We start from the raw sequence: 25,525 nt of genomic DNA on the forward strand, positions 1-25,525 counted from the left end.
ATATGGTGCTCTGCCTGCATGTACACCTGTGGCCAGAAGAGGGCACCAGATCCCATTATCGATGACTGGGAGATTGAACTCAGAACCTCTGGAAGAGCTGCTGCCAATGCTCTCAACTCCAGCACCCCTTCCTTTTTTTTTTTTTTTTTTTTTTTTTTTTTTTTTTTTTTGAGGCAGGGTTTCTCCGTGTAACCCTGGCTGTCCTGGAACTCACTCTGTAGACCAGGCTGGCCTCGAACTCACAGAGATCTGTCTGTCTCTGCCTCCTGAGTGCTGGGACTAATGGCATGGCCACCACCACTGGCTAATATAAATTATTTTTCAAAAACCCCATTTTACCAGGAGTGGTGGCTTATGCCATTAATCCTATCCCAGCACTTGAGAGGCAGAGGCAGGTGCATCTCTTCTCTGTGAGTTCGAAGCCAGCCTGGTCTACAAAGCAAGTTCTAGGACAGCCAGGGCTGTTACACAGAGAAACCCTGTCTTGAAAAACCAAAAATAGAAAAGAAAGAAAGGAAGAAAGAAGCCGTGAAGGAATGCTGCTCACTGGCCTCATGCTCAGCTAACTTTCTTCTACAGCCTAGGCCTATCTGCCTAGGGATTCTGCTGCCCACAGTGGGTTGACCCTCCTCCCATATCAATCATCACTCAAGGCAATCACTCACACCCATGGTCACAGTCCAGTGTAACAGAGACAATTCTTCAACTGTGATTTCCTTTTCCCTGGTGACTCTCACTTGTGTCAAATTGACAATAAAAACTAAACAGATTGCCTGGGCGGTGGTGGCACACGCTTTTAATCCCAGCACTCAGGAGGGAGAGGCCAGTGGATCTCTGTGAGTTCAAGGCTCTGCTGGTCTACAGAGTGAGTTCCAGGACAGCCAAGGCTACACAGAGAAATCCTGGCTCCCCCCTTCTTCCCCCAAAGGAAACAACTAACCAGGACTAGACAGAGGTTCCCAATTGTGTGCTCCCTCAACAATAAGATTTAGAGTGCTGCCAGTCGGCCTGCTCCTGAGGATTCCTAGTAAAGGTGACATGGGGTCCAGTAGACTTGTGAGCTAACAATGAGGTCTGAGATTACCCGGTTCCAGTCTGGCTTCTGTGTATATTTGGAGTCTTGCCTGTGATCTTCCTAGCGGGTACCCATCTGGGAATGGAAAAGGCCCAGTTTGCTGATGCAGGTTAAGAGCTTGGCAGAGTTGCTACTCAGTAGCCAGGCATCCAGGACCCTCTTCATCCCCTGCCCCCATTTTTCTTTCCTTTTGCCTTTTGAAGCATTCTCATGTAGTCTAGGCTGACCTCAAATCCACTCTGTAGTGGACGGTAACTGCATTACTGACCTTCAGGGCTTCAGATTCTTATTTCTGAGCCAAAAGGCATGTACCACCGTGCCTAGTTTACTCAGCGTTAGTGATGGAACCCAGGGCTTCAGGAATGCTAGGCAAGCTCTACAAGCAAGAATTACACTCCCAGGCCATAGGTGACACTTAAAAGGTCTAGTATGGCTAAGAGTGCTGGCCTTTAATCTCAGCACTCTGGAGACAAGGCAGGTCTCTGAGTTTGAGGACAGCCTGATCTACATAACAAGTCACAGGCCAGCCAAGGTTACATAGAGAGACTCTGTCCCCCCCCCCCCCAAAAAAAAATCCAAACAACCTCTAGTATGTAAATTGGACATGGGGTCATCTGTAATCCTAGTACTTGGGAGAAGGAGGCAGGAGGATCCTGAGTTGAAGGCCAGTTCTGTCTTCATAGGTAGACCCTGTCAAAAAACAAAAGCAAGCCTTATGGAGGACCAGGGTTCAGTTCCCAGTGTCTGTATGGCAGGTCGTATCCTCTGGCTTCCTGGGAACTACCCATGCATGTGGTACACATACATACAGGAAAAACACTAATACTGTTGTTGGGTTTTTGGTGGGGTTTTTTTGTTATTTTTTTTTTCTTTCCCCAGAGAGGCTTAGAGAGATGGCTCAGTAGTTAAGAGTGTACTGGTCTTGCAGAGGATCTGACTTTTCACACACATACAGATAATAAAACTAAAAATTAGGGGGCTGGAGAGGTGGCTCAGCTGTTAAGAGCATTGGCTGCTCTCCCAGAGGACCCGGGTTCAATTCCCAGCACCCACATGACAGCTCACAACTGTCTGTAACTCCAGTTTCAGGGGATTCGACACCCTCACACAGGCAAAACACCAGTGCACATAACAATAAAAAATAAAAATTAATGACCGGCAGTGGTGGCACACGTCTTTAATCCCAGGACTTTGGAGGCAGAGGCAGGCGGATCTCTGAGTTAGAGGCCAGCCTAGTCTACAGAGAGAGTTCCAGGACAGCCAGGGCTACACAAAGAAACCAGATCTTGAAAGGCTGGGAAAAAAAAACAAACTTGTGTCTTTCATCTGTATGATAAGTGTATGTGTATATGCCTAAGGAGGCCAGAGGAAGAAGGTATCGGTTCATAGGCATCAAGAGCCACTTAACGTGTTGGTTGTGAACAGAATCTGGGTCCTCTGCAAGAGCAAGTGCTGTTAACTGCTGAGGCATCCCACTCAGCCACCAAAATATTTGTCTGTTTTTGAGAAGAGTCTCATTAAGTAACCCTGGCTGACTTGGAACTCACTATGTGGACAAAGTTGGTCACAAAGTCACAGATTGGCTTGCTGAGATTAAGGGCAAATGCCACCAAGCCCCATTTTAAAATAAATCCTTTTTAAAATAATTTATTTTTATTTCATGTGTACTTGTTTGCCTGTATTATCTGTATGAAGGTGTCAGATCCCCTGGAACTGGAGTTACAGGCAGTTATAATCTGCCATGTGGGTGCTGGGAATTGAACCCAGGTTCTCTGAAGGAGGAGACAATGCTCTTAATTGCTGAGCCATGTTTCCAGACCCTTAAAATAAATCTTAAAAACAGAAATAAGCCGGGCGGTGGTGGTGCACGCCTTTAATCCCAGCACTGGGAGGCAGAGCCAGGCGGATCTCTGTGAGTTCGAGGCCAGCCTGGGCTGCCAAGTGAGTTCCAGGAAAAAGGCACAAAGCTACACAGAGAAACCCTGTCTCAAAAAACAAAAACAAAAACAAAACAAAACAAAACCAGAAATAAGCCAGGCGGTGGTGGCACACACCTTTAATCCCAGCACTTGGGAGGCAGAGGCAGGTGGATCTTTGTGAGTTTGAGGCCAGCCTGGGCTACAGAGTGAGATCCAGGAAAGGCACAAAGCTACACAGAGAAACCCTGTCTCGAGAGGAAAAAAAAAAAACAAAAAACAAACAAAAAAAAAAAACAGAAATAAAATACTATGAGGCTGCCAGTCTTGGTAGCTTGATCTGTAATCCTAGCACTGTGGAGGGGCCCCAAAACAGCTTGACCACACAGCAACCATGACAGGCTTAGGGGCCTATACACAGCTTCTGTGACAGGCTTATTGGCAGGCAACACTCAGATCCAGGAAAAGCCTTAAGCTGACCCCCACCCAGGGATCTATCCAGGGATGAGGAAGTACCTGACACCCCAAACATTCCAACCATTAGATAAGGTGGCCAGATGTCCTTGAGTCTAGCACACACCTATTTTTGTTTTACAGATACCCCTACACAATTGTCAGCCAATCAGGGTCCTGGACCCTGGAAATCCCCTCACCCCAACCTCTGCTATGATAAAAACTCTGCCCCACCTGAGCTCAGGGCTCTCTGCTCTCACCACTGCGATGGACAGACAGACCAAGCTCGGAGCTTGAAGAGAATAAAGGCTCTTTGCTTTTACATGCAGGATTCGGTCTCCATGGTGGTCTTTTGGGGGGTCCCCGTGATCTGGGCATAACAGCACTTGTAGGAAGCAGTGTCAGGGGAATCACTGCCAGTGATTTTTTCTTTTTCTTTTTTTTTTTTTAAATTATTTATGTGTACAGTATTCTGCCTGCATGTATACCTGCATGACAGAAGAGGGCACCAGATCTCATTACAGATGGTTGTGGGCCACCATGTGGTTGCTGGGAATTGAACTCAGGACCTCTGGAAGAACAGCCAGGGCTTTTAACCTCTGAGCCACCTCTCCAGCCCGCCAGTGATTTTCTGACAGGAAACATTGTTTGTTCTTTATGACAAAAAACAAAAGAAAACAAAATAGCTTTTTGTTTGTTTGTTTGTTTGTATCCCTGGCTGTCCTGGAATTCGTTATGGAGGAGACCAAGTTGGGCCAGGTGGTGGCGGCACACACCTTTAATTCCAGCACTCAGGAGGCAGAGGAAGGAGGATCTTTGAGTTCAAGGCCAGTCTGGTCTACAGAGCAAGTTCCAGGACAATCAGGGCTACACAGAGAAACCCTGTTTTGAAAAACTAAACAAAAAAAGTTGGCATCAAATTCACAGAGCTCCATCTGTCTCTGCCTTCTGAATGCTGGGATTAAAGGCGTGGGATTCCATGCCTGACCACCACCAAATATTTTTCAAACTCAACCAGAGGCTTGGAATCTCTACACTTGCACCAAGTTCCACCCTCATTCCTTCATATCTAGGCTATTGGCTTTCTTAAAAACTTTAAGGAAAATTGTGACTCTGGCTGTCTACCTCACACCCTGTGCATATTTCACTTATTCATCCTGCTACCCACAGATCTGAACCAGAGGGCGGCTAGGAGCTGATGGCAGCTCAATAAATATTTGGAAAGCTAATTAATGGGCCTCAGCAGGTTCTGCAGGAAATGTGGCCAGGGCAGAGCCTTGCAAAGCAGGCAGAGCCGCGCCAGCGCAGGATCCAAGAGTTTCCCAGGCCTGCCCTTGGCCTCGCGTAGGCTCTGTCCCGTTCTTAGGCAGTCTGACCGTTTATCGGCTTCACTTTCCACCCTGGGTGCTCTTTTCCGAGCCTACGGGCTTCGCTTTCATCATTACTATCTCCCATCAGGACCACAAAGTCCCCTCCCCCAACCCTGGAGCCTCCCCGCAGTGGCGCCCGCTCTGCGCATGCTCCCCGGATTGTGGCCCCGGTGCCTGGCTTGGATGCAGCTGTGCGCATGTGCAGGGCCCGCCCCGCGCCCCACAGGGGAGGTGCATCAGGAGCTTGTGCGGCCTCTGGACCCGCCCACCTCCCCGCCGCCTCAAGGACCCGTGCGCGTGCGTCCAGCGGGCTCCTGCGCGTGCGCACAGGGAGCGGAAGGGTGGGCTGGCGCGCGCACGAGGCCGGGCGGGCGGCGGAAGCCGGAGTTGTGAACTGTAGGAAGGGAGGCGGGCGCGCGTGCGGCGGGCGCGCGGGCTGCGTGTGTGTTGGGGGGGCGGCCTGCCGGAGCTGAGCGGGCGCGCGCGCGAGGCTTTTCCCCCGGCTTAGCAGCGGCGGCGACGGCTTCTTTGTTTCGAGAGGAGAAGCGAGACGCCCACTCTGTCCCCGACCCCTCGTGGAGGGTTGGGGGCGGCGCCAGGAAGGCTGCGGCGCCGGTACCTCTGGGTAAGGAACGGAGACTCCCGGGTGAAACGAGGCGCCCGGGGCTTGGCGGAGACGGTTTGAATGAAGGCGAGGCGCCGGGAGGGGGAGGGGGCAGCCGGGCGACCCGAGCGGGGTCGGGGTACGGCGGCGCCCGAGGGTCAAGAAGCCTAGCGCGCGGCTCGGGCCGCAGTGCAGCGGGACAGCGGCCGCTTCCAGCCTCGGTGGCTGGCGAGGCGGGTGGCCCTGGGCCTCGTGGAGGCCGCGCGCGCGTTCTCGTGAGATCTTGGGACAAAGCTCCCTCCCGTTGGCGTTCCAAAGACCAGATCCCCCACTTTAATTTCTGTGACCCCCAACTTTCAACAATGGCTGGGTGTCGTGGGCTTTTCTGGCCTCTTTGTAATGGGTGCGATCCTAATGCGCTGTGGTCGGGCGTCGGGAGCAACGTTTTACATCAGATATTGATGTTCAGTGTAGCTTGGACGCAGTCACGAACCCTCTTCGGTCACAAGACATCACCTTTTTTTTTTTTTGATAAATTTCATTATTGCAGATCTTGAAGGAAATGTAAATAATTCCTTCCATTCCTTGCAGGTAGTGACTTTGAGACATTTGCCTAAAAAGTGAAAGATGGCAGGGAGCGTTTGCTCACGGCGGCATTGTTTTTCTTTCGAGTCTCTTGGCCCTTCCCAGTTTTCCAGATACGGCTTTTTATTTTAAAACATCGAAGGCCAATGTTTCGTGCGGGTCCGAAGGCATCGGCCTGATCCCTTCCCCACTTCAGGGACTCCGGCTGCTTCTAGGGAATTGGAAACAAGTTTAGTTTGAATTGACAGACTGGCTTTGAGTTTGATGCCCTGCGCTGGCTGTCAGCTAGCTCTGTGGCCTTAGGCAAAGTCGCTTAATGTCTCAGAAGTCCTTGGTTTCCTCCTTTGTACAAGGGAACTGCTTTCACAGATAGGGTTGGGGAAAACTGGGCAAATAGTTCCTGCATCATCTTTATTATTGTGATTTTGGAGACAGGATCTCATATAACCAAGGCTGACCTCCAACTTCTTATGCAGCCTAGGCTGGCCTTGAATTCCTCATCTTCCTGCCTCCACTTCTCAAGAGCTGGGGTAGGGGTGTTCAGCCAGACTTCCTGCACTGTTATTGACTGGTCCACCAGATAGTTGAATCCCTACTGTGTGTCACATGTCTAATAGGCTGCAAACGTATTCATGTACAAAGTGTTTGTTTTGCTTTGACTTTTTTGTTTTGTTTTCTTTGGGTTTCGCTGTGTAGCCCTGGCTGTCCTGGAACTATGTATCTGGCTGGCCTCAAACTCACACATATCTTCTGCCTGCCTCTGCCTCCTGAATGCTGAAACGAAAGGCATGCATCACCACGCCCTGTGGGCCCACTCGTGTTTTTTGTTTTGTTTGTTTTTGGAGACAAGGTTTCAACAGTCCTGGCTGGCCTTAAACTTGCTCTGTAGACCAACTGGCCTCTGCCTCCTGACTGCTGGGATTAAAGGCCTGCACCACTGCCACCCGGCTCATGATTTTTTTTTTAATTAAACGTTCCAATTCCTTATTAGTGTGTGGAGGTCAGAGGACAGCTTGTTGGTGTCGGTTCTCCCCTTCATCATATGGATTCCTGGCATTGAACTCAGGTCGTCAGTTTACTCTTGAGTCATTTCTCCTACCCCGAGTCCTCTAAGTGTGTTTGATTTTTGTGGTATTGGGGATCAGACTTGACCCTGTACATGTTAGGCAAGTGTTATACCACCCCTGAACCACTTAGTCAGCAAGCATTATTTTTATGAATGTGGATGGCCTTTTTTTCTTTCTTTTTTTTTTTTGTTTTTTTTTTTTGTTTTTGTTTTTGTTATGGGTGTTGTTGGGCCTGGAACCCAGAGTTTTGTGCATGTTAGACCCCAACCCTTTGGTGTGCCATTTAATCCTCACAACCTATCCTGTAGAGGGACAGAGTGGTTGCACAAGGGAGCAGTGGTAGGCATAAGTCAGGGAGGCTGCATGGAAGAGGAACCTTCCCTCAAAATTAGGGAGGGTGTGTCCCCTCCACGCCCCCACATGCTGGGGATGGAGCGGTGCCAGCGAACTGCTGCTCTGTCAAGTCTGTAGCCTTGCAAGTTGGAAGCAGAGAGTAGTGGAAGGAAAGGAGGGTCCTTGGGAGGGATGAACTTTGGGGTGAGGTGATTGGTAACAAGATCCAAAGCAATAATCATGTGTCACTGCTGTTGGGCTCTGAACTTTCCAGGACGGTGCTTTCCTAGCCCCAGAAGTCACTGCTTCAAAAGTGATGAGAAGTCGCTGAAGTCTGGGGTCCTGGTTTGGTGGTTTGTTTGTGGGGAGTGAAGGGTGTTACTTCTTTTCTTGAACTTAAAGAATGTTTTGTAGGCTGGAGAGTTGATTCAGTGGTTACGTACTTGTTGCTTAGGACCTGGGTTCAATTCCCAGCACCCATATGGAAGGTCACCACCTCCTTAGGCACCAAGCTCGAATGTGGTGATACATGCAGGCAAAACACTCACACACATAAAAATAATAAAAATCTAAAAAACAGTTTGTTTAATTTTGTGTGATATGTGTGGAGGTTGGGACAACTTTGAGGAGCCTATTTTCTCCTACCATGTGGGTCCTGGGGATTGAATTCCAGGTCATACTGGCTGCCAGTTCTTCAGAACTCTAATTCATATGCAGCCCCCTAAGTCCTGGCGCCCCACCTGTGAAACTTATGACCCGGTGCTACCCTACCTGGTGATGGGCTTCAGTGAAAGGACGTGGGAATCTGCTAACTAAACTGTAGTTACAGACATTATTTGTTTTTTGGTGTTTTAAGATTTTCTATCCATTTATTTATTTAATTACACTCATGATATTCATTAATTACATTCATGATATTAATTACATTTGTGGTATTCATTGATTATATTCACAGTATTCATTCAATAATTATATTTATGATATTAATTACATTAATTGTATTGATTTATTACATTCATGATATGATCTAATACTACTGTCCATTTGTGGGAGTTTTCCATTACACAAAACAGAGATTCTGTACTTAGGAAGTCATTGCTCTATATTCTTTTCTCCACCTTGAGATAACATCTACTCTTTCTGAATCTATAAATTTGTATATTCTATAGTAATACAATTCTATAGTATTTGTCCCTTTTTTTGAATGTAAAAACATTTTATGTACAACTACAGGAGAAATAATACTCAGCCTGAACATAAAAACAGGTTATAATTTAAAAGTTCAGGGTTATTTTAAACAGTAAAATATTTTCTCTGTAGAAAATAGTAAAAATGATAACATTTCCCAATAAGCCCTTTTAAGCCAAATGATAGCTGAATTATACATATAAATATTGATTAGATTCTGGGATGCAGAAGAAACCTATCTTCATCTGTTCAGAGAGCTATGTTTTACTTAAGTTGTGTAAGTGAGATTCCTATTCAAATCAGGCAGACGTTTTTCTATAGGCTAATCCATAATCTAAGACGATTTTAGCTTCCCCTCCTGAAAGTATGGCCAGCATTTTTTTTCTGTTTTTTTGTTTTTGTTTTTTCGAGACAGGGTTTCTCTGTGTTGTTTTGGAGCCTGTCCTGGATTCCGCTCTGTAGCCCAGGCTGGCCTGGAACTCACAGAGATCTGCCTGGCTCTGCCTCCCGAGTGCTAGGGTTAAAGGCGTGTGCCACCACCGCCCCCCCTTTCTTTTTTTAAAGATTTATTTATTTTATGTAGATGAGTGCTCTATCTGCATATACAACTTTATGCCGGAAGAGGGTATCAGATTATAGTAGAGGTGGTTGTGAGCCACCATGTGGGTGCTGGGAGTTGAACTCAGGACCTCTGGAAGAACAGCCAGTGCTCTTAACCGCTGAGCCATCTCTCCAGCCCCCTGGCCAGCATTTTCTTTCATCAGCTTGATACAGTACAAATTCTTATCCTAATAGTGAAATGTTTTACCTAAGCTTGCGAGTGATTGGGCAAAACCAAAACTTATTATAAACCACAGTCATCCTAGAGTTCCCCCTGCTGGGTAGCCTCCCTGGGTCTGTGGGTTGCAGTCTGATTGGTGGACATTATTTGTTAAAGTTAGTGTTCTGGTTTCATTTTTATTGTGATGCTGGGAACAACAATACAATCAATACAATTACAATGATAGGTATATTGGTTTGAATGAGAATAGCCCCCAGAGGCTCATGTGTTTGAAAGCTTGGTGGAACTGTTTTTGGGAAGGATTAAGATCTGTGGCTTTGTTAGAGGAGGTGTTTCAGTGTGTGTGGAGGGGGTTGAAGTTCAAAAGCCCATGCCAAGCCCAGTCTCACTGTCTGCCTCTTGCTTGTGTAGCAAATGTAAGTTCTCAGCTACTGCTCCAGGACCCTGCCATGCCTGCTTGCCTTTGCCATGCTCCTGCCATGATGGTCATAGTCTCACCCTCTGAAACTAAGCAGGCCTCCAAAGAAAAGCTCTCAGGTACCTGTCATGGTGTCTACAGCAATAAGCAAGTAACTGAACAAAATAGGGAAGTGCTCTGCCCCTAGGGGACACTTCCAGTCATTGTCATTCATTCATTCGTGTTTTCTGTAGGGTCTCACTTTGTTGTCCAGACTTACCTCAGACTTCAGAAATAGTGGTTTCATGTGTATGCTGTGTGTGTGTGTGTGTGTGTGTGTGTGTGTGTGTGTGTGTGTGGAGAGTTTGTCACAGTGACCTTGGAGGTCAGAGGACAGTTCTGTGGAGTTGGTTCTCTCCTTCCACATTTATGTGGGTTCTTATGCCACAAATACTTTCACTGGCTGAGCCATTTCTGTGCCATGAACCCCCGTGGGAGCTGCACAGCTATGTCTCAGTTGTCAACTGGATACCTCACCTCAAATCTGTGGGTGCTTTACTAGGTGGTTTTCTCTACTTGACACAAACCCAAAAGAGAAAATCTTTTTTTTTTTTTTTTTTTTGGTTTTTTTTTTTTTTTTTTTTTTGGTTTTTGGAGACAGGGTTTCTCTGGGTAGTTTTGGTGCCTGTCCTGGATTTCGCTCTGTAGATCAGGCTGGCCTCGAACTCACAGAGATCCACCTGCATCTGCCTCCCGAGTGCTGGGGTTAAAGACGTGCGCCACCGTCACCTGTGGCTTTAAACTCTTGATGTCGTCCTTCAGCCTGTAGGGGGCTGAGATGTATCATCTATTTAATTACATCCTTTTTTCAGAGACAGGGTTTCTCTGTAGCTTTGGAGCCTGTCCTGGAACTCACTCTCTAGCCCAGGCTGGCCTCGAACTCACAGAGATCCGCCTGGCTCTGCCTCCCGAGTGCTGGGATTAAAGGTGTGCGCCACCACCGCCCGGCAACATTCTTAAAAATTTGTTATTTTTTTATGTATATGAGTATTTTGCCTGCATGTATGTCTGTGTACCACGTGCATGCCTGGTGCCTGCCAGGTCAAGAGAGCTTTTTGGATCCCCTGGAACTGGAGTCAACAGATGGTTGTGAGCTGCCATGGGGGTGCAGGGAGTTGAAACTTGGGTCTTCTGCAAAAACAAGTGCTCTTAACCACCAAGCCATCTTTTTTGTTTGTTTTGTTTTTTGTTTTTTGTTTTTTTGAGACAGCGTTTCTCTGTGTAGTTTTGGTGACTGTCCTGAATCTTGCTCTGTAGCCCAGGCTGGCCTCGAACTCACAGAGATACGCCTGGTTCTGCCTCCTGAATGCTGGGATCAAAGGCGTGCGCCACCAGGCCCGGCCTGAGCCGTCTTTTTAGCACCTCTCCGAGGTGCTATGTGTGCGTGTGTGTGTGTGTGTGTGTGTGTGTGGGTGTGGGCAGCTTAGTCAGCTGTGTAAAGACTGTAGAGTAATCAAGTATCCCTGAACCTGTATGTCTGTTCTGTTGGACACACCCTGTATATCTTCTTTGCATGCCTTTAATATTAGCACTGGACCAGCACTTGATAGGCAGAAACAGGCTGATCTATGAGTTCAAAGCCAGCCAAGGATACACAGTGAGACCCAGTCTCAAAAAAGAAAGGAAGAAAAGGGAGGGGGGCGACTAATGCGTGTATCATTAGGAAAGTAATAAATATTCGTCATTGTGTCCTAGAATTATTTGGTGTGTAGCCTAGTGCTGCAGGAAATGTTTTACAGGTTTTTGAATGCAGGGTGAGTAGCTCTATGCCATCATTGGGTCTATGGTGGAAGGTGTTGCTGTGGCCACTAAGCTTTTCTTGTCTGGGAGCAGCACCCAGCTGATGCACCCATGTTCATCTGCAGATTATTTGCATACTTTCACCTCTCTTAGTGGCCCCTCAAAACATTGAGAGGCACCCCTAGATTAGTTCATGCAGTAACTTTTGTTGGATGTGGGACAGCAGAGGGAGTAAATACTCTGATACTCTGGGTGGGTGTGCGGTGACGTCATCTTCCAGTGAAGGCACCGTGTGCAAAGGGCCAGTCTTCAGCCAGGGCTCTGATGACAGTGCTTGGGGTGGCTTCTGGTTACGACAGTCAGAGAAATGAGGATGTCAGTACCTAGTACCTGAAATACAGTAAGCCCTCAGCTGTGTCAGCTGATTTTGGTCCCAGTCATTGGGCCTACCACGGCATAGACTGTTGTCCCCTTAACAGCCTATAATAAGATTGGGTGTGGTGATGCACACCTTTAACCCCAGCACTAGGGAGGCAGAGGCAGGAGATATCTTTAAGTTTGAGGCTAGCCTGGTCTACATATTGAGTTTCAGGACTACAGAGACTCTCTTGAAAAAAACAAATAAAAAAAAGCACAAAACAAAAACAGAAAAACGGGACAGACTGTCATGAATGGTGCCCATTGGTTAGAGTAGTACAAGAAGTAACAGTCACTCATTTGCCATTCACCAAGCTGGCTGTGGTAGTTTATGCTTGTAATCTGAGATTTAGAGACAAGAGGATTGCAGAGAGCATGGGTTATCCTTGGCTACATAATGATGCCAGTCAGCAGGAGCTACGAGCAAAACCCTGTCTTAAAGAACAAATAAGGGGCCAGGCATGGTGGTGCACGCCTTTAATTCCAGCCCTCGGAAGGCAGAGGCAGGGGGATCTCTGTGAGTGTGAGGCCAGCCTGGACTACAGACTGAGTTCCAGGACAGCCAGAACTGTTACACAGAGAAATCCTGTCTTGAAAACAAATAAAGCAACGGCAACAAAAACAAATACGGGAGGGGAAAGAAAGAATCCTAGTAAATAGGTCTGCATGGAGTGTCCACAGCAGGCCCTCCAGGGAGCTAGGCTTAGTGGGGCTAAGGCAGGGCCTCTGCTTCTCATTGAACACCCAGCTTCTTACTTCCAAAGGGGGCAGCAGTGATGCCTCACTGTAGAATTGTTACAGGGACTAAACACCAACAAAATTACAACTGTAAAACTTAGAGTTGTGCTCTCAGGAGGCAGAGCCAGGCGGATCTCTGTGAGTTCGAGGCCAGCCTGGGCTACCAAGTGAGTTCCAGGACAGGCACAAAGCTACACAGAGAAACCTTGTCTTGAAAAACCAAAACAACAACAACAAAAACTTAGAGTTGTGCTAAACAGTAGGGTACAGGCTGGGGACACAGTGCAGTGGCAGAGGCTTTCCTAGCCCTAGAAGCCCTGGGATCTAGTGTCTGGAGGTTGTGAGCCGCTTGATATGGGTGCTGGGATTGAACTCGGGGTCCTCTGCAAAAGCAGGAAGTGCTCTTAACCTTTGAACCATTTCTCCAGCCCACAGCTGAACACTTAAAATACTATTTGTAGTTCTATCAAGAACTGTGTTTTTATAGCTCATTTTTCGGCTGTAAGTGTTTTCTGGGGCGTCTTTTTTTTTTTTTTTTTTTGGTTTTTTTCAAGACAGGGTTTCTCTGTAGTTTTAGAGCCTGTCCTGGAAGTGTCTTTAATTTTTGTAAGTTTATTTTGTGTGTGCACATGCAAAAAAAGAGGAGGGCATCACTCTGCCTTTCCACTGTGGGAAACAAGACCATCACTGTCAAACTCAAGAAATTACTGGAAGTGAAACATTTCGTAATACGGTGTTTTTTTCAGAAAGGGATGCCAGCACAGAGAATAGGCAAAAATGTCTGGCATGTTGATTTGGTGCAAGATGGTTTTGTTTGAACTTATTTAGATCAGACTGGCCTTAAGCTCACAGAGTTTCACCTGCCTCTGCCTCCTGAGTGCAACATCACACCCAGCTCTCAAGACTCTGTTTGCTTGTGTAATTTGTTTTTTTGGAGACAGGGTTTCTCTCTGCAGTCCTGGCTGCCCTGGAACTCGCTTTGTAGACCAGACTGACCTGAACTCACAGAGATCTACCTGCCTCTCTCTTCCTAGTGATGGGACAAAAGGGGTGAGCCACCACCACCTGGCAGATTTGAGTGTTTTATCTGCATGTATGTCTGTATACCAGAAAAGGGCATCAGATCCCATGGTACTGCAGTTGTAGATAGTTGTGAGTTGCCATGTGGGTTCTAGGAATTGAACTTGGGACCTCTGGAAGAGCTGTTAGTGTACTTAACTGCTGAGCCAGCTCTCCAGCAGCTACTAGGGATTTGAACATGTTTTATTCTTGCATAGCAAGTGCTCCTACCCCAAGTCATCTCCTTGACTCCTAATTTGTACAGTTATTTCTGTTTCTAGACATCATCCCATGTCTGAAGTGGAGCTGGCAAAGATAGGCTGGTGGGCTGTTCTGCCTAGATCATGTATTTTTTTTTTTTTTTTTTTTTTTTTGCCTCTTGTTCTGTTTTCCAGCTAGTTGGAATCAACTCCTCTATTTTGCCTTTATGGTAAAAAATTAATAATTGTAATTTTGCCATCCAGCTTTGTGAAGGAGAGAATGTGTTTGGTGATGAAGCTTTACTTGCTTACTTTAAGACAGTCTTTTGTAGCCCACGCTGACCGCAAACTCACTATGTGTCTGAAGGTGATCTTAAACTGCTCGTTCACTTGGGCCAACTATTCCCAGCTCTGTTTACTATTTAAAAATCTTTAATTTCAGGCCGGAGAGATGGCTCAATGGTTAAGAGCACTGGCTGTTCTTCCAGAGGTCCTGAGTTCAATTCCTGACAACCACATGGTGGCTCACAACCATCTGTAATCAGATCTGGCGCCCCCTTCTGGTGTGTATGCATACATGCAGACAGAACACTATACATAATAATAAATAAATCTTTAAAAAAATCTTTAATTTCTTTTTCACATACATCTATTTATTTTGTATGTGTTTATGCAATAGTCAGGTTAGGAGGTCAGAGGTCAACTTTCAGGAACAGGTTCTCTCCTTTAATCAAGTGAGTTCTGAGGTTCAAACTTATGTCATTGGGCTAAGTGGCAAGTGTCCTGACTTAGTGTTTCTATTGCTGCCATGAAACATCGTGACTGAAAGCAAGTTGGTGAGGTAAGGGTTTATTTGGCTTATACTTCCATATCACTGTTCATCATCAAAGGAAGTCAGGACAGGATCTCAAACAGGACACAAACCTAGAAGCATGAGCTAATGCAGAGGCCATGGAGGGGTGCTACTTACTGGCTTGCTTCTCATGGCTTGTTCAGCCTGCTTATAGAACCCAGGATCACCATCCTAGGGATGGCACCACCCACCATGGGCTGCCCCCCCTCCCCCCATCAATCACTAAGAAAATGCCTTACAGCCAGGTCTTATGAAGGCATTTTCTCAGTTGAGGTTCCTTCCTTTCAGATAACTCTTGGTTTTTTTTAAATTAATTTTTTTCGTTGGTGTTTTGCCATGAGTGTTGTCCCTTAGAATGGGAGTTACAGACACTTTTGATCTGCTATGTGGGTGCTGGGAATTGAACCTGGGTCCTCTGGAAGGACAGTCAGTGCTCTTAACCTCTGAGCCATCTCTACAGCCCCAGATAACTCTTATTACGTGTCAAGTTGACATGAGACCAGCCAGCACATGCCCTTAACCTGCTGAGCCATCTTGCTTGTTCCTATTTATTTATTCTGGTTTTTCAATGCAGGGTTTCTCTGTGTTGCCCTGGCTGTCCTAGAACTCACTCTGTAGACCAGCCTGGCCCGAACTCACTAAGATCCTCCTGCCTCTGCCTCCCAAGTGCTGGGACTAAAGGTGTGTGCCACCGCCCTGGCTCCTAATTATATTTTAAGATAGGCTCTTGCATGGCGTAGATTGGCCTGGAGCTTGCTATGTAGTTGGAGGTTACCTTTAACTTTTTTCTTTTTTCATAGGATCTTGCCGTGTATTCAGGCTGGTCTCAAACTCAGCAATCTTCCTGGCTCAGCCTCCTGAGGATAGGGTTTACAGGTTTGGGTACCACACTTGTCTTAAGCATTGGGATTTCATTTTTCTGACTTCTCCTAAGTTGTACTACAGCATCTCTCTGTGGTCTAGTGGCTAGGGTTCTGAGCTTTCATAAGCTGTAGCATTGAAAAACACTTGAGAGTTTAGTGGGGTTTGTTTTGTTTTGTTTTGAACGAAGAATTTGGGGCTATGATCTGGCTTAGTGGTAGAGCACTTGCCTAGTATGTGTCAAGCCCTAGGATCTATCTCACACACACATTCATGCACACATAGTCTATAGAACTGTGGGTCTGGAGGGATGGAGAGATAGTTAAGACTACTGGCTGCTCTTCCAGAGGACCCAGGCTCTATTCCCAGCACACACATGGTGGTTCACAACAGTCTGTAACTTCAGTTCCAGGAGTTCAATGCCTCCTTCTGTCCTCGGGGCACTGCACATAGGAATTATACAGACACCCACGCAGACAAAACACCCACACACATAAAATAAAAGAATAATTAACAAAAATGGAAAAAAATGTGAAACTATTCTTTGATTTTTACCTGTTACTTAACAAAGTGTCCCCAGAATTCAGTTACCCTTCTCATAAACACAAGCATAAATAAATAAATAAATGTGTCAGATCCCCTGGAACTGGAGTCACAGACAACTGCAAGCTGCCATGTGGGTGCTGAGAATTGAACCCAGGTCCTCTGGAAGAGCAGCCTGTGCTCTCAACCACTGAGCCATCTCCCCAGCCTCCATGAATTAATTTTTAAAAAAGGACTGGAGAGCTGGCTCTGCTGGAGAGTGTGTACCGCTCTTGTAGAGGATCAGAGTTTGGTGCCCAGCACCCACATTGGGTGTCCCATAACCACCTGTAGCTCCAGCTCCAGGAGGACTCTGGTGCTCATGTGCTTGTGGTTGCAGGTGCCTGTGGAGGCCTGTGGAGGCCAGAAGAGGACATGAGTCAGATCCTGTGCCTGGATCTGGAGTTATAGGTAGCATGAGCTGTCCTGCATGGGTGCTGGGGAGTGAACCAGTAAATGCTCTTAACTGCCGAACTCTCTTTAGACCAAATTGGATTGGTAATATGATTCAGTGGTGGTGTGATTGCTTAGCATATTTGATCCTGGGTTCAGTCAGTAGCACCACACACTTAAACCAGAAGGGATGTTTAAAAGCTCTGAGTGTGCTGGGTGGTAGTAGCGCACACCTTTAATCCCAGCACTCAGGAGGCAAAGACAGGCGGATCTCTTGAGTTCGATCGAGGCCAGCCTGATCTACAGAATGAGTTCCAGGACAGGTACCAAAACTACACAGAGAAACCTGTCTCAAAAGAACAAAAACAAAAAACAAACAAAAAGCTCTGAGTGAAAGTGGCAGTATTATCTGGGATATGTCATGGTCCTGTCAGTCAAGTCCAAGAGATCTTGCTGATCTCATCTCTTAGAGGAAGTGTTAAAGCTTATTAAGGTAACTAGTGATTTTTGTTTTTTTGAGACAGGGTTTCTTTGTAGCTTTGGCGCCTTTCCTGGAACTCACTTTGTAAACCAGGCTAGTCTCAAACTCACAGAGATCTGCCTGCCTCTGCCTCCCGAGTGCTGGGATTAAAGGCATGCTCCACCCAGTGGTAACTAGTGATTTTGATGTTTTCTGTGTAACATCAAAGCTGCTGCTGTGAAGTGTTCTGTTTGTGAAGTTGGAAGGAAGGTATGTGAGTTAGGGGATGGATGGCAGGGCCAAGTATCTGGCTTTGTCTGGGGGTTGACTTTCCCACAGCTGCATAAAAGGAGTGGACCTTCATTGGCGTCCCACCAGGAAGGTACTATATGTAGAAATAAGCAAGTGGATGTGAGCAGACACAGACTATCCCTGACCCCTTCCTGTCCTTTGCACCCCAAACTGATTTCTAGAGCTTATGCAATAAACTCATGTAGCTTAGGCTGGCCTCAAACTCATTATGTGCCTGAGACTGACCTTGAACACCTGCCTTTGCTTCCCAGGTGCTGGGATTTTTGGGGGTGGAGTAGGGACTATTTAGTTCTTATTATGTGTTCTAGTTAGCCTGGTACTTGAAATGAAGCTTATGTTAGCCTTGATGTTGGGGTCCTGCCTCACCCTCCCAAGCACTAGGGTTATAGGTCTGTGCTCAGCTAACAGTTCAGCTTTTGTTGCATGTGTTCACCATTCAATATATGGCAAAGTTGCTGAGGGTGTAGCTTGGTTTGTAGCATGCTTGCCTGGCATATATGAAGTCCTGGGTTCCATCTCAAGCACTCTATAAACAAGCATGGTAGTCCATGCCTGTGACCCCAGCACTTGGGGGGTGGAGGCAGGAGGATCAAAAGTACAAGGTGAAGCAGGGTATGGTGGTGATTGCCTTTAATCCCAGCACTCAGAAGCAAAGATTGGCAGAGATAGATAAGCTGGAGGCCAGCCTGATCTACATAGTTCCAGGCCAGCTAGGGCTACCTAGTGAGACTGTTTCAGAAACACAGAAAGCCTCAGATCCAACAATAGAAAAACAAGCAGCCTGTGCCCATTTTTAACAGTGGTGGCTCTTCGTCAGTTTTAAGTTGTTTGGCCCGCTAGTTATGCCTCACTGGCTCAGGAAGCAGGTGGCTGCATGACAGTTGCTGCATCACCTGTGACAGTAGGAGGTGTCAGGGACATCTGATGTGCCTCTTGTCTGTCCTGAAAGTCTCAGGAGAGTTGTACTGTGGGCCATCTCACTGCCTTTGAGGTTGAATCTGGAATCCAAGTGGCTAAGTGTGATGCTGATGGTAGTCATTGCTGTTCACCCAAAACAAAACAAAACAAAAAACAAAAAAACCCCAACAACAACAAAATGTATGTGTCACCATGCCTAGACTCATTTTATTTTTGTACTGACAAGGCCAGTTAAGGACCTGGTCTGTAGGCGGACATTTCTTTCCTGCCTGCTAGTTCCCAAGTAACCAACATGGAGTCTTTGTTTGTTTGTTTGTTTGTTTGTTTGTTTGTTTGTTTTTAAAGATTTATTTATTTATTATGTATACAATGTTCTGCCTGCATGTATGTCTGCAGGCCAGAAGAGGGCGCCAGATCTCATTACAGATAGTTGTGAGCCACCATGTGGTTGCTGGGACTTGAACTCAGGACCTCTGGAAGAGCAGTCAGTGCTCTTAACCTCTGAGCCATCTCTCCAGCCCTGTTTGTTTTGTTTTTTGAGACAGGGTTTCTCTGTGTAGTTTTGGTGCCGGTCCTGGATCTCTCTCTGTAGAGCTGGCCTCGAACTCACAGAGATCCACCTGGCTCTGCCTCCTGAGTGCTGGGATTAAAGGCATGTTGGGGATTTTCCCTCTGTGCTGACCTTCTTTGTGGACTAGATGCTGGTTAGAGCTCACTGATTTTGTGTGTGTTTATTTTTCTTTCTGTCTTTGTGTCTGTCTGTCTCTATGACCTTCCTGAATAAGAGAACAGATGATTCCTCACAGTTAAAGGACATTTGAGAGATGCCCCACAGTCTCCCGGGACCTAGTTGATCTTGGATGCAAGGGGAGGATATTTTCCCTCTGACCACATCAGTGTAGTCTCCAAGTGTGGTTATTGATCACACCCAGAAGGTCAGATTCACCAATCTGTTACTTTATCTACCATGTGGTATTTAGATAAAGCTGGGACAATACCCAAAACCACTTGCCCTGGATGGTCTGGAACTTGTTATGTAGACCAGAGATCCTCTGCCTCCCTATTGCTGGGGAGATGAACCTGCACAATCATGTCCTGCTTTCTGATCTGATTTCTCTTATATATAGTGTTTTCTCCAAAAGGAATAGAAGAAGGGTTTGGAACAGAGGTTAGGACAGGGCCTGCAAGGTGGGGGGGCACTGTGGGCTGCATGGTTCTGACTGGCCTGTGGCCCTTCTTTGCTCTTCTTGACCTACTGAACCTATGTCCCAGATCACAGGATGACCAGGATTTCTTTCCAGCAGGAGACCACTGCCTGCTGCTCCTGTGAAGATGTCTACTCCAGACCCACCCCTGGGTGGGACTCCTCGGCCTGGCCCTTCCCCTGGTCCTGGTCCCTCACCTGGTGCAATGCTGGGCCCTAGCCCTGGCCCCTCACCAGGCTCTGCCCACAGCATGATGGGGCCCAGCCCAGGACCTCCTTCGGCTGGACACCCCATGCCCACCCAGGGGCCTGGAGGATATCCTCAGGACAACATGCACCAAATGCACAAGGTAGGCATGCTATGCTCTCATTCTGTACTCTGTTCCTGAGACTTGTCTCAGCTTGGGTCCTCAGTGTTGCATACAAGGCTGCAGGAGCCTCCCTAGACTAGAGAGGAAAGGTCTTTGTGAAGGTAATTTGGCTTGGTTCAGAGTCCCACCCTCAGTCTGCTCCTGTGAACAAAGGAATCAGGCTGTGGTCCTGAGCCAGGAGGCTGAGCAGCCACCCCACTCCTACATTTCCCATATTCCGTGTTTGGGAACAGTGTGCCAAGGCTTTCTTTTGTTAATCAAGGAATTCCCAAATTCCTCCAAGGAGGCTTCTCTGGCTGCACTGGTGCCTGCATACTTGAAGCAGCGCTGATTGCTCGAGCTGTTCCTGAACTTACACTCTGGACTGCCATCTTCCCAATTCGTAAATCCGGCAGCATTGCTTTTGCCAGCAAGACTACCCAATAGCTCTCTTGTCCTGCGGTCTTGGTCTTTCTGAGCTGGCTGAGAGTAATATCATCGTTTGTCTGGGCCTGTGGAGGCTGGGGTGTGAGAAGATATGGTTGGAGGCTGCAGTAGGCCTCACCATAGTGGCGTTGTCAGCTGCTCTGCCTCCCTGCAGGGTCGTCCTTGGGTTTGCTTATACACCTCTGCAAGCTTCCTGGTTTGGCTTGTGTTCCCCATCCTCAAATGAGGAAGGCCCTCACTTGCCTGTCTTACCCCGTCTGGATTGTCTTTGTGTGCCAACTGTGCTCTGCCTCCAAGATAACCCTTCTCTGGTTCCCTAGTCCTGTTCTGTCATCTTAGTATAGCATTTGTTTTGCCCTTGTCCTCCTGTGAAGGAAGCTGTGGGTCACATGCACAAGCCCACCTTCTGGTTTATAGCCTCTTTCAGCATACCAGCCACATCCCCTCTACCTGTATTCCTTCTCCTGCCATTGCTCACATGTTCTACTGCCTCTGAGGTGCCTGTTGGATATCTACCATGTATCCAGGCACCTGCTAGTTACTGGAATCCTGGATGACAGCACCTCAGCTACACAGAGCTTCTTCTATACTGGGGGCAAGGCTCTTGCTCAGCATGAACAGTCTAGGGAGCCTGCACACACCTGTCCCAGCTTCCTTTGTTAAGGCTGTATTGAGCCGTGTCTTTGGCACTCTGCTTCATCACATGCTATGCTTGTTAACTGGGCCTAATTCACAGAAGGCCCTTAAGCAGTGTGTCTCTCACCAGCCACTGTAGCCATTGCCCTGGAAGGCATGCCCACTCCCAAGGGTACCATGTGTCAGCCTCTCCTCCACATGCAAGGATCCTGTTTTATTGTGCTCTGGCTCAGTTGCAGGACAGTGAGGTATCTGGTATCTTGCTGTTGTCTAGTCTTTGTGTGCAGATTTTTTTGCATGTCCCTTTGATATATAGTCTCCAAGGATGAGGACTTTAGCCCTAGGTTTGTGACCAGTCACCTTCGCACAGGGAGCAAGGGGCCAGGACATTCCTGCTGGGAGCTATGGCATGAGTCCTTTCCTTGTGGGTTCTCACTAGCCCAAAAGACAGCTCCATACCTCTGCTGTCTATTGCCTAAGTGGTCACCTTCTCCAGCAGCTTGATTTTGTGTCTCTGTCCTGACACCCAGAAGCTGTGGTGTCTGTGCCTCAGAGCTAGCCTTCTGGCCGCCTTGGGTGGACCTCTGTGTGGTCTTTCTGGTGGTAGTTTGTTCGGCTGCCTCTTGCTGTACTTGACTGACCTGTGTCCTTGCACATCTCATAGCCTATGGAGTCCATGCATGAGAAGGGAATGCCTGATGACCCACGATACAACCAGATGAAAGGGATGGGCATGCGGTCAGGGGCCCACACAGGTATGGGACCCCCACCTAGTCCCATGGACCAGCATTCCCAAGGTACGGTCTGTCCTGGGTCCCTTTCTGCCTCATGTTGTTCATGCACCTGGAGCCCAAAGTCTCCTTTCTTCAGCGGGGTTCTGAGGGCAGCTAGGACAACTGACTGTGGAGAAGGCTCGCCTGGGGCCTCCTGATGAGGGGTGGCTGGTGTTCTGTACAGCCCTCTTGCTTTGGAGTAGTCCTGGAAGACTGAACTGGTGGGACAGATGCTGATCAGCATGGTGTTTGAGGTCAGGCTCAGCATGGTGGGGCCTGAGGGCTAGAAACTGCAGTGGAGCCTCTCAGCACCTTGGCTTAGGCAAGTTGGATTTTCTGCATGAGGAGATTGATGTAGTAGATGACTTGTGGAGTCCTTCCTGTCACCAGGGGCAGCAAGCAAGGTACTAGATCTTCGGACTTGACAGGAATGACAGTGGGGAAGCTTGCCTGACTGAAGGGCAGGTCTCACCTTTTGCATTGATCATCTGTACCCTACTGAAACATCCAAGCTCCTGTCCCCATGGGCTGTTGGGCTGGGGCTGTGACTTAGCCCTGCCCCCTGGGTGCTTCTTGTTTGACTTAGGAGAGTGGTCACTATGTCTGGGGAAGCTGGGTGATGTGGATATAACTTATCAGTCATAGATATATGTGCTGCCAAGTGACCACTGAATTAGTCTTCTTTCCTTACAGGTTACCCCTCACCCCTGGGTGGCTCTGAACACGCCTCCAGTCCTGTCCCAGCCAGCGGCCCATCTTCAGGCCCCCAGATGTCCTCTGGGCCAGGAGGGGCCCCATTAGATGGTTCTGACCCCCAGGCCTTGGGGCAGCAAAACCGAGGCCCAACCCCATTTAATCAGAACCAGCTGCATCAACTCAGAGCTCAGATAATGGCCTATAAGATGTTGGCCAGGGGCCAACCATTGCCTGACCACCTGCAGATGGCCGTGCAAGGCAAGCGTCCGATGCCTGGAATGCAGCAGCAGATGCCAACACTACCTCCACCCTCAGTATCTGCCACAGGACCTGGCCCTGGCTCTGGCCCTGGCCCTGGCCCAGGTCCAGGACCAGCCCCTCCAAATTACAGTAGGCCCCATGGTAAGGCCTACATCCCTGCCCCTGGGTCATAGTGGTAGGCAGCCCTGGCTCCCAGATGGTGGTTATGGATGGGGTTATGTCGATAAATGTTTTTTATCTTTCTCTTTAGTCTTATTTGTGGTGGGTGTATGTGTTCCTTGAGTTGACACGAGCAAAGGCCAGCAGGTTTGAACAGTGACATTTATGGTGCTTTGTTTCCTTGAATGTAGGTATGGGAGGGCCCAACATGCCTCCCCCAGGACCCTCAGGTGTGCCCCCCGGGATGCCTGGTCAGCCCCCTGGAGGGCCTCCCAAGCCGTGGCCTGAAGGTGAGTTTCTTTTCTCTTGGTGGCATGCCTTACCTCCTGTCATGAGCCTGAGCAATGTTGGACCCCAGAGATTGGGCTACATTTCTTTACCCCAGAAGAAGTCTCGGGCTTTTCTGTGAGGGTCAGCTGGGGTTAGCAGAGTACTTCCTTGTTCTGTGGGTGGGGATTGTTCTGCAGTCTCCTTACACTAGTCAGCAGAGGAGGCAGGCAGGCAGGGAATGTGTCTACTATGGACTCAAGGAGAATGGCTGGCTATCACGGGGACCACAGACAAGCTTGCTCAGGACAAGGTACTTCCGAGCTTAAGGGACGAGGGTGTCCAGTATGGTTTCCTTCTCTCTAGAGAGCATTCCCAGTGGAGGTAGGTACCTCTGCTGATTGTGTGTGGCCTTGGCCCTCCCATCTGAAGTATCTCTGGAAAGTAGTTGGTTATTTCAAGTTCTATGTTGGGTTGGGACAGTGGCCTCGGCCTGCTCTCTTGGGGTCTGAGGTGGACCATTGTATATTAAAACCTGGTTTGTTTGGATGTGGAATAGAGTCGTTCTCTTCATCTGAGAGGGAAACTGTCCAAGACCCTCAGTGGATACCTGACGCGCAAATAACAGCAAACCCCACATTCACTGTGTGTTTTCTTTACACACTGTCCTTCATTCATCAAACAGAGTAACAAGAGCTAAACAATAAAACACATCAGACATGATCGAGTAAGCAGGAATGTGCTCAGGATAGTGTGCACTGTACCTGCCTCTGTGATAGTGCTGCAAGGAAGCGGTGAATGATTCAGAGGTAGAATTCGAGTGTAGTTATTCAGAACAGCACGCAGTTGAAACCTAGCAATTGTTTATTCCGTTTTTTTCCCATTTAATTTTTTTAAGACTACCATTGACCAAGGGTAATTGAAATGGCAGACATGAAGCTGCTAAAGGGAAGCAATGAACTGCTTTAGAGGAAAGATAGGGACATGTGTCCCTGTGAAGCCAAGCACAGAAAAACCAAACACTGGGTGGTTAGGTCTGAGGTTGTGGGCACCCAGAGAGGAGACTGGCTCCCACATTTTATGACAGAGTACTCTTGAAGAGAGAGGGATAAGAAATATTAGGTAGAAGGATAGAGGGGAGAGAAACAGATAGAAGCACAGGATAGCCTTGGGAGGGTCTGGATCAATATCCACTGGCCCCTCCTGTTTCTTCTAAAGGGCTATTTATAGGAATGCCAAGGAGTAGAGCAAAAGACCTTCCCTAGCTCAGCCAAGTGTAGACCCTTCCAATCACTGAGTAACCGTGCGCGTGGTCAAACAGTCCTCTAATGTAACTTTGCTGGGTAAAGCAAGCTCAACTCTCACTAGGAAACCTTTGTGGGCCTTCATATGAGGTGTGGGAGAACTGTGCTGGAGGATGGGAGTGTCTGTGTTCTGGTCTGGGTGAGAAGTGTGAGGGCTGGAAGGGCAGTTCTGTGGCTCCAGAGTTCAAGGAGCATATTCCGCTTGCCTCTCCAGGACCCATGGCCAATGCTGCTGCCCCCACAAGCACCCCACAGAAGCTGATTCCCCCCCAACCAACAGGCCGCCCTTCACCTGCACCTCCTGCTGTCCCACCTGCTGCCTCACCTGTGATGCCACCACAAACACAGTCCCCAGGGCAGCCAGCCCAGCCTGCTCCATTGGTGCCCCTGCACCAGAAGCAGAGCCGCATCACCCCCATCCAGAAGCCCCGGGGCCTGGACCCTGTGGAGATCCTACAGGAACGAGAATATAGGTGAGCACCCAAGTGCTACACTGCCAGTGCTGATTGCCAGGTGTCAGGGAGTGGGTTTCATCTCTTTCTTAGGCTCGTTCCTGTCCCAGAGCCTTGGCGCAGGCTGTGCACATCTGTGGCCGTCCAGGCCTCACTGCTGAGGCATATGGTCCTACTCCCTTTCGGCCTTGCACTTGGTGCTCGGGCGTGGCTGCCAGTGCTTACTGCTTTACTCCTTTAGAGCCGTTCTTCTAATGAGACTGTGAGCCACAAGAGAAGGGCAACATTTGGGCCCCTGTTCAGTGCTAAGACTCCATGAGAAACCTGCCCTGGCACATAGTAGGTGCTCTGTAAATAAGTATGAGAAGATAGAGTAGGGGACTTTTCCCACCTAGGGTTACTGGGAGAAGGGTAGTATCTCCTTAACCTGTAGACAAAACATTAACGCCCATGGGCTAAGTAGATTCCCACAGTCCCGTGTCTCATGCTGAGGCTGGATTGCCTGATGTCGCAGCTCTCATTGCCCACATAGGATTAGCACTTAGCTAAGTCACTGTTCTAGTTTGCTTTTCTATTGTTGGAATATAATACTGACCCAAGCAACTTGGAGAGGA

General features: G+C 48.0%; 1 protein-coding gene across 5 annotated transcripts in view; it reads left to right on the forward strand.

Moving 5' to 3' along the window:
* Positions 1 to 5,231: 5,231 nt before the first annotated feature.
* Positions 5,232 to 25,525, forward strand: part of Smarca4 (SWI/SNF related, matrix associated, actin dependent regulator of chromatin, subfamily a, member 4) — a 94,487-nt gene continuing 74,193 nt past the window's right edge. The window contains exons 1-6 of one of the 5 annotated variants that reach the window (XM_059267469.1): positions 5,232 to 5,439; positions 19,664 to 19,916; positions 21,664 to 21,796; positions 22,466 to 22,870; positions 23,080 to 23,178; positions 24,674 to 24,932. In XM_059267469.1, the coding sequence (XP_059123452.1) occupies positions 19,695 to 19,916; positions 21,664 to 21,796; positions 22,466 to 22,870; positions 23,080 to 23,178; positions 24,674 to 24,932 (1,118 nt within the window). In that variant the 5' untranslated portion in view covers positions 5,232 to 5,439; positions 19,664 to 19,694. The remainder of the gene's footprint in view (positions 5,440 to 19,663; positions 19,917 to 21,663; positions 21,797 to 22,465; positions 22,871 to 23,079; positions 23,179 to 24,673; positions 24,933 to 25,525) is intronic. The other 4 variants (XM_059267467.1, XM_059267468.1, XM_059267471.1 and 1 more) reach the window with 4 other exon arrangements.

Source organism: Peromyscus eremicus, chromosome 7 (assembly GCF_949786415.1).
Source record: "Peromyscus eremicus chromosome 7, PerEre_H2_v1, whole genome shotgun sequence".
NCBI lineage: Eukaryota > Metazoa > Chordata > Mammalia > Rodentia > Cricetidae > Peromyscus > Peromyscus eremicus.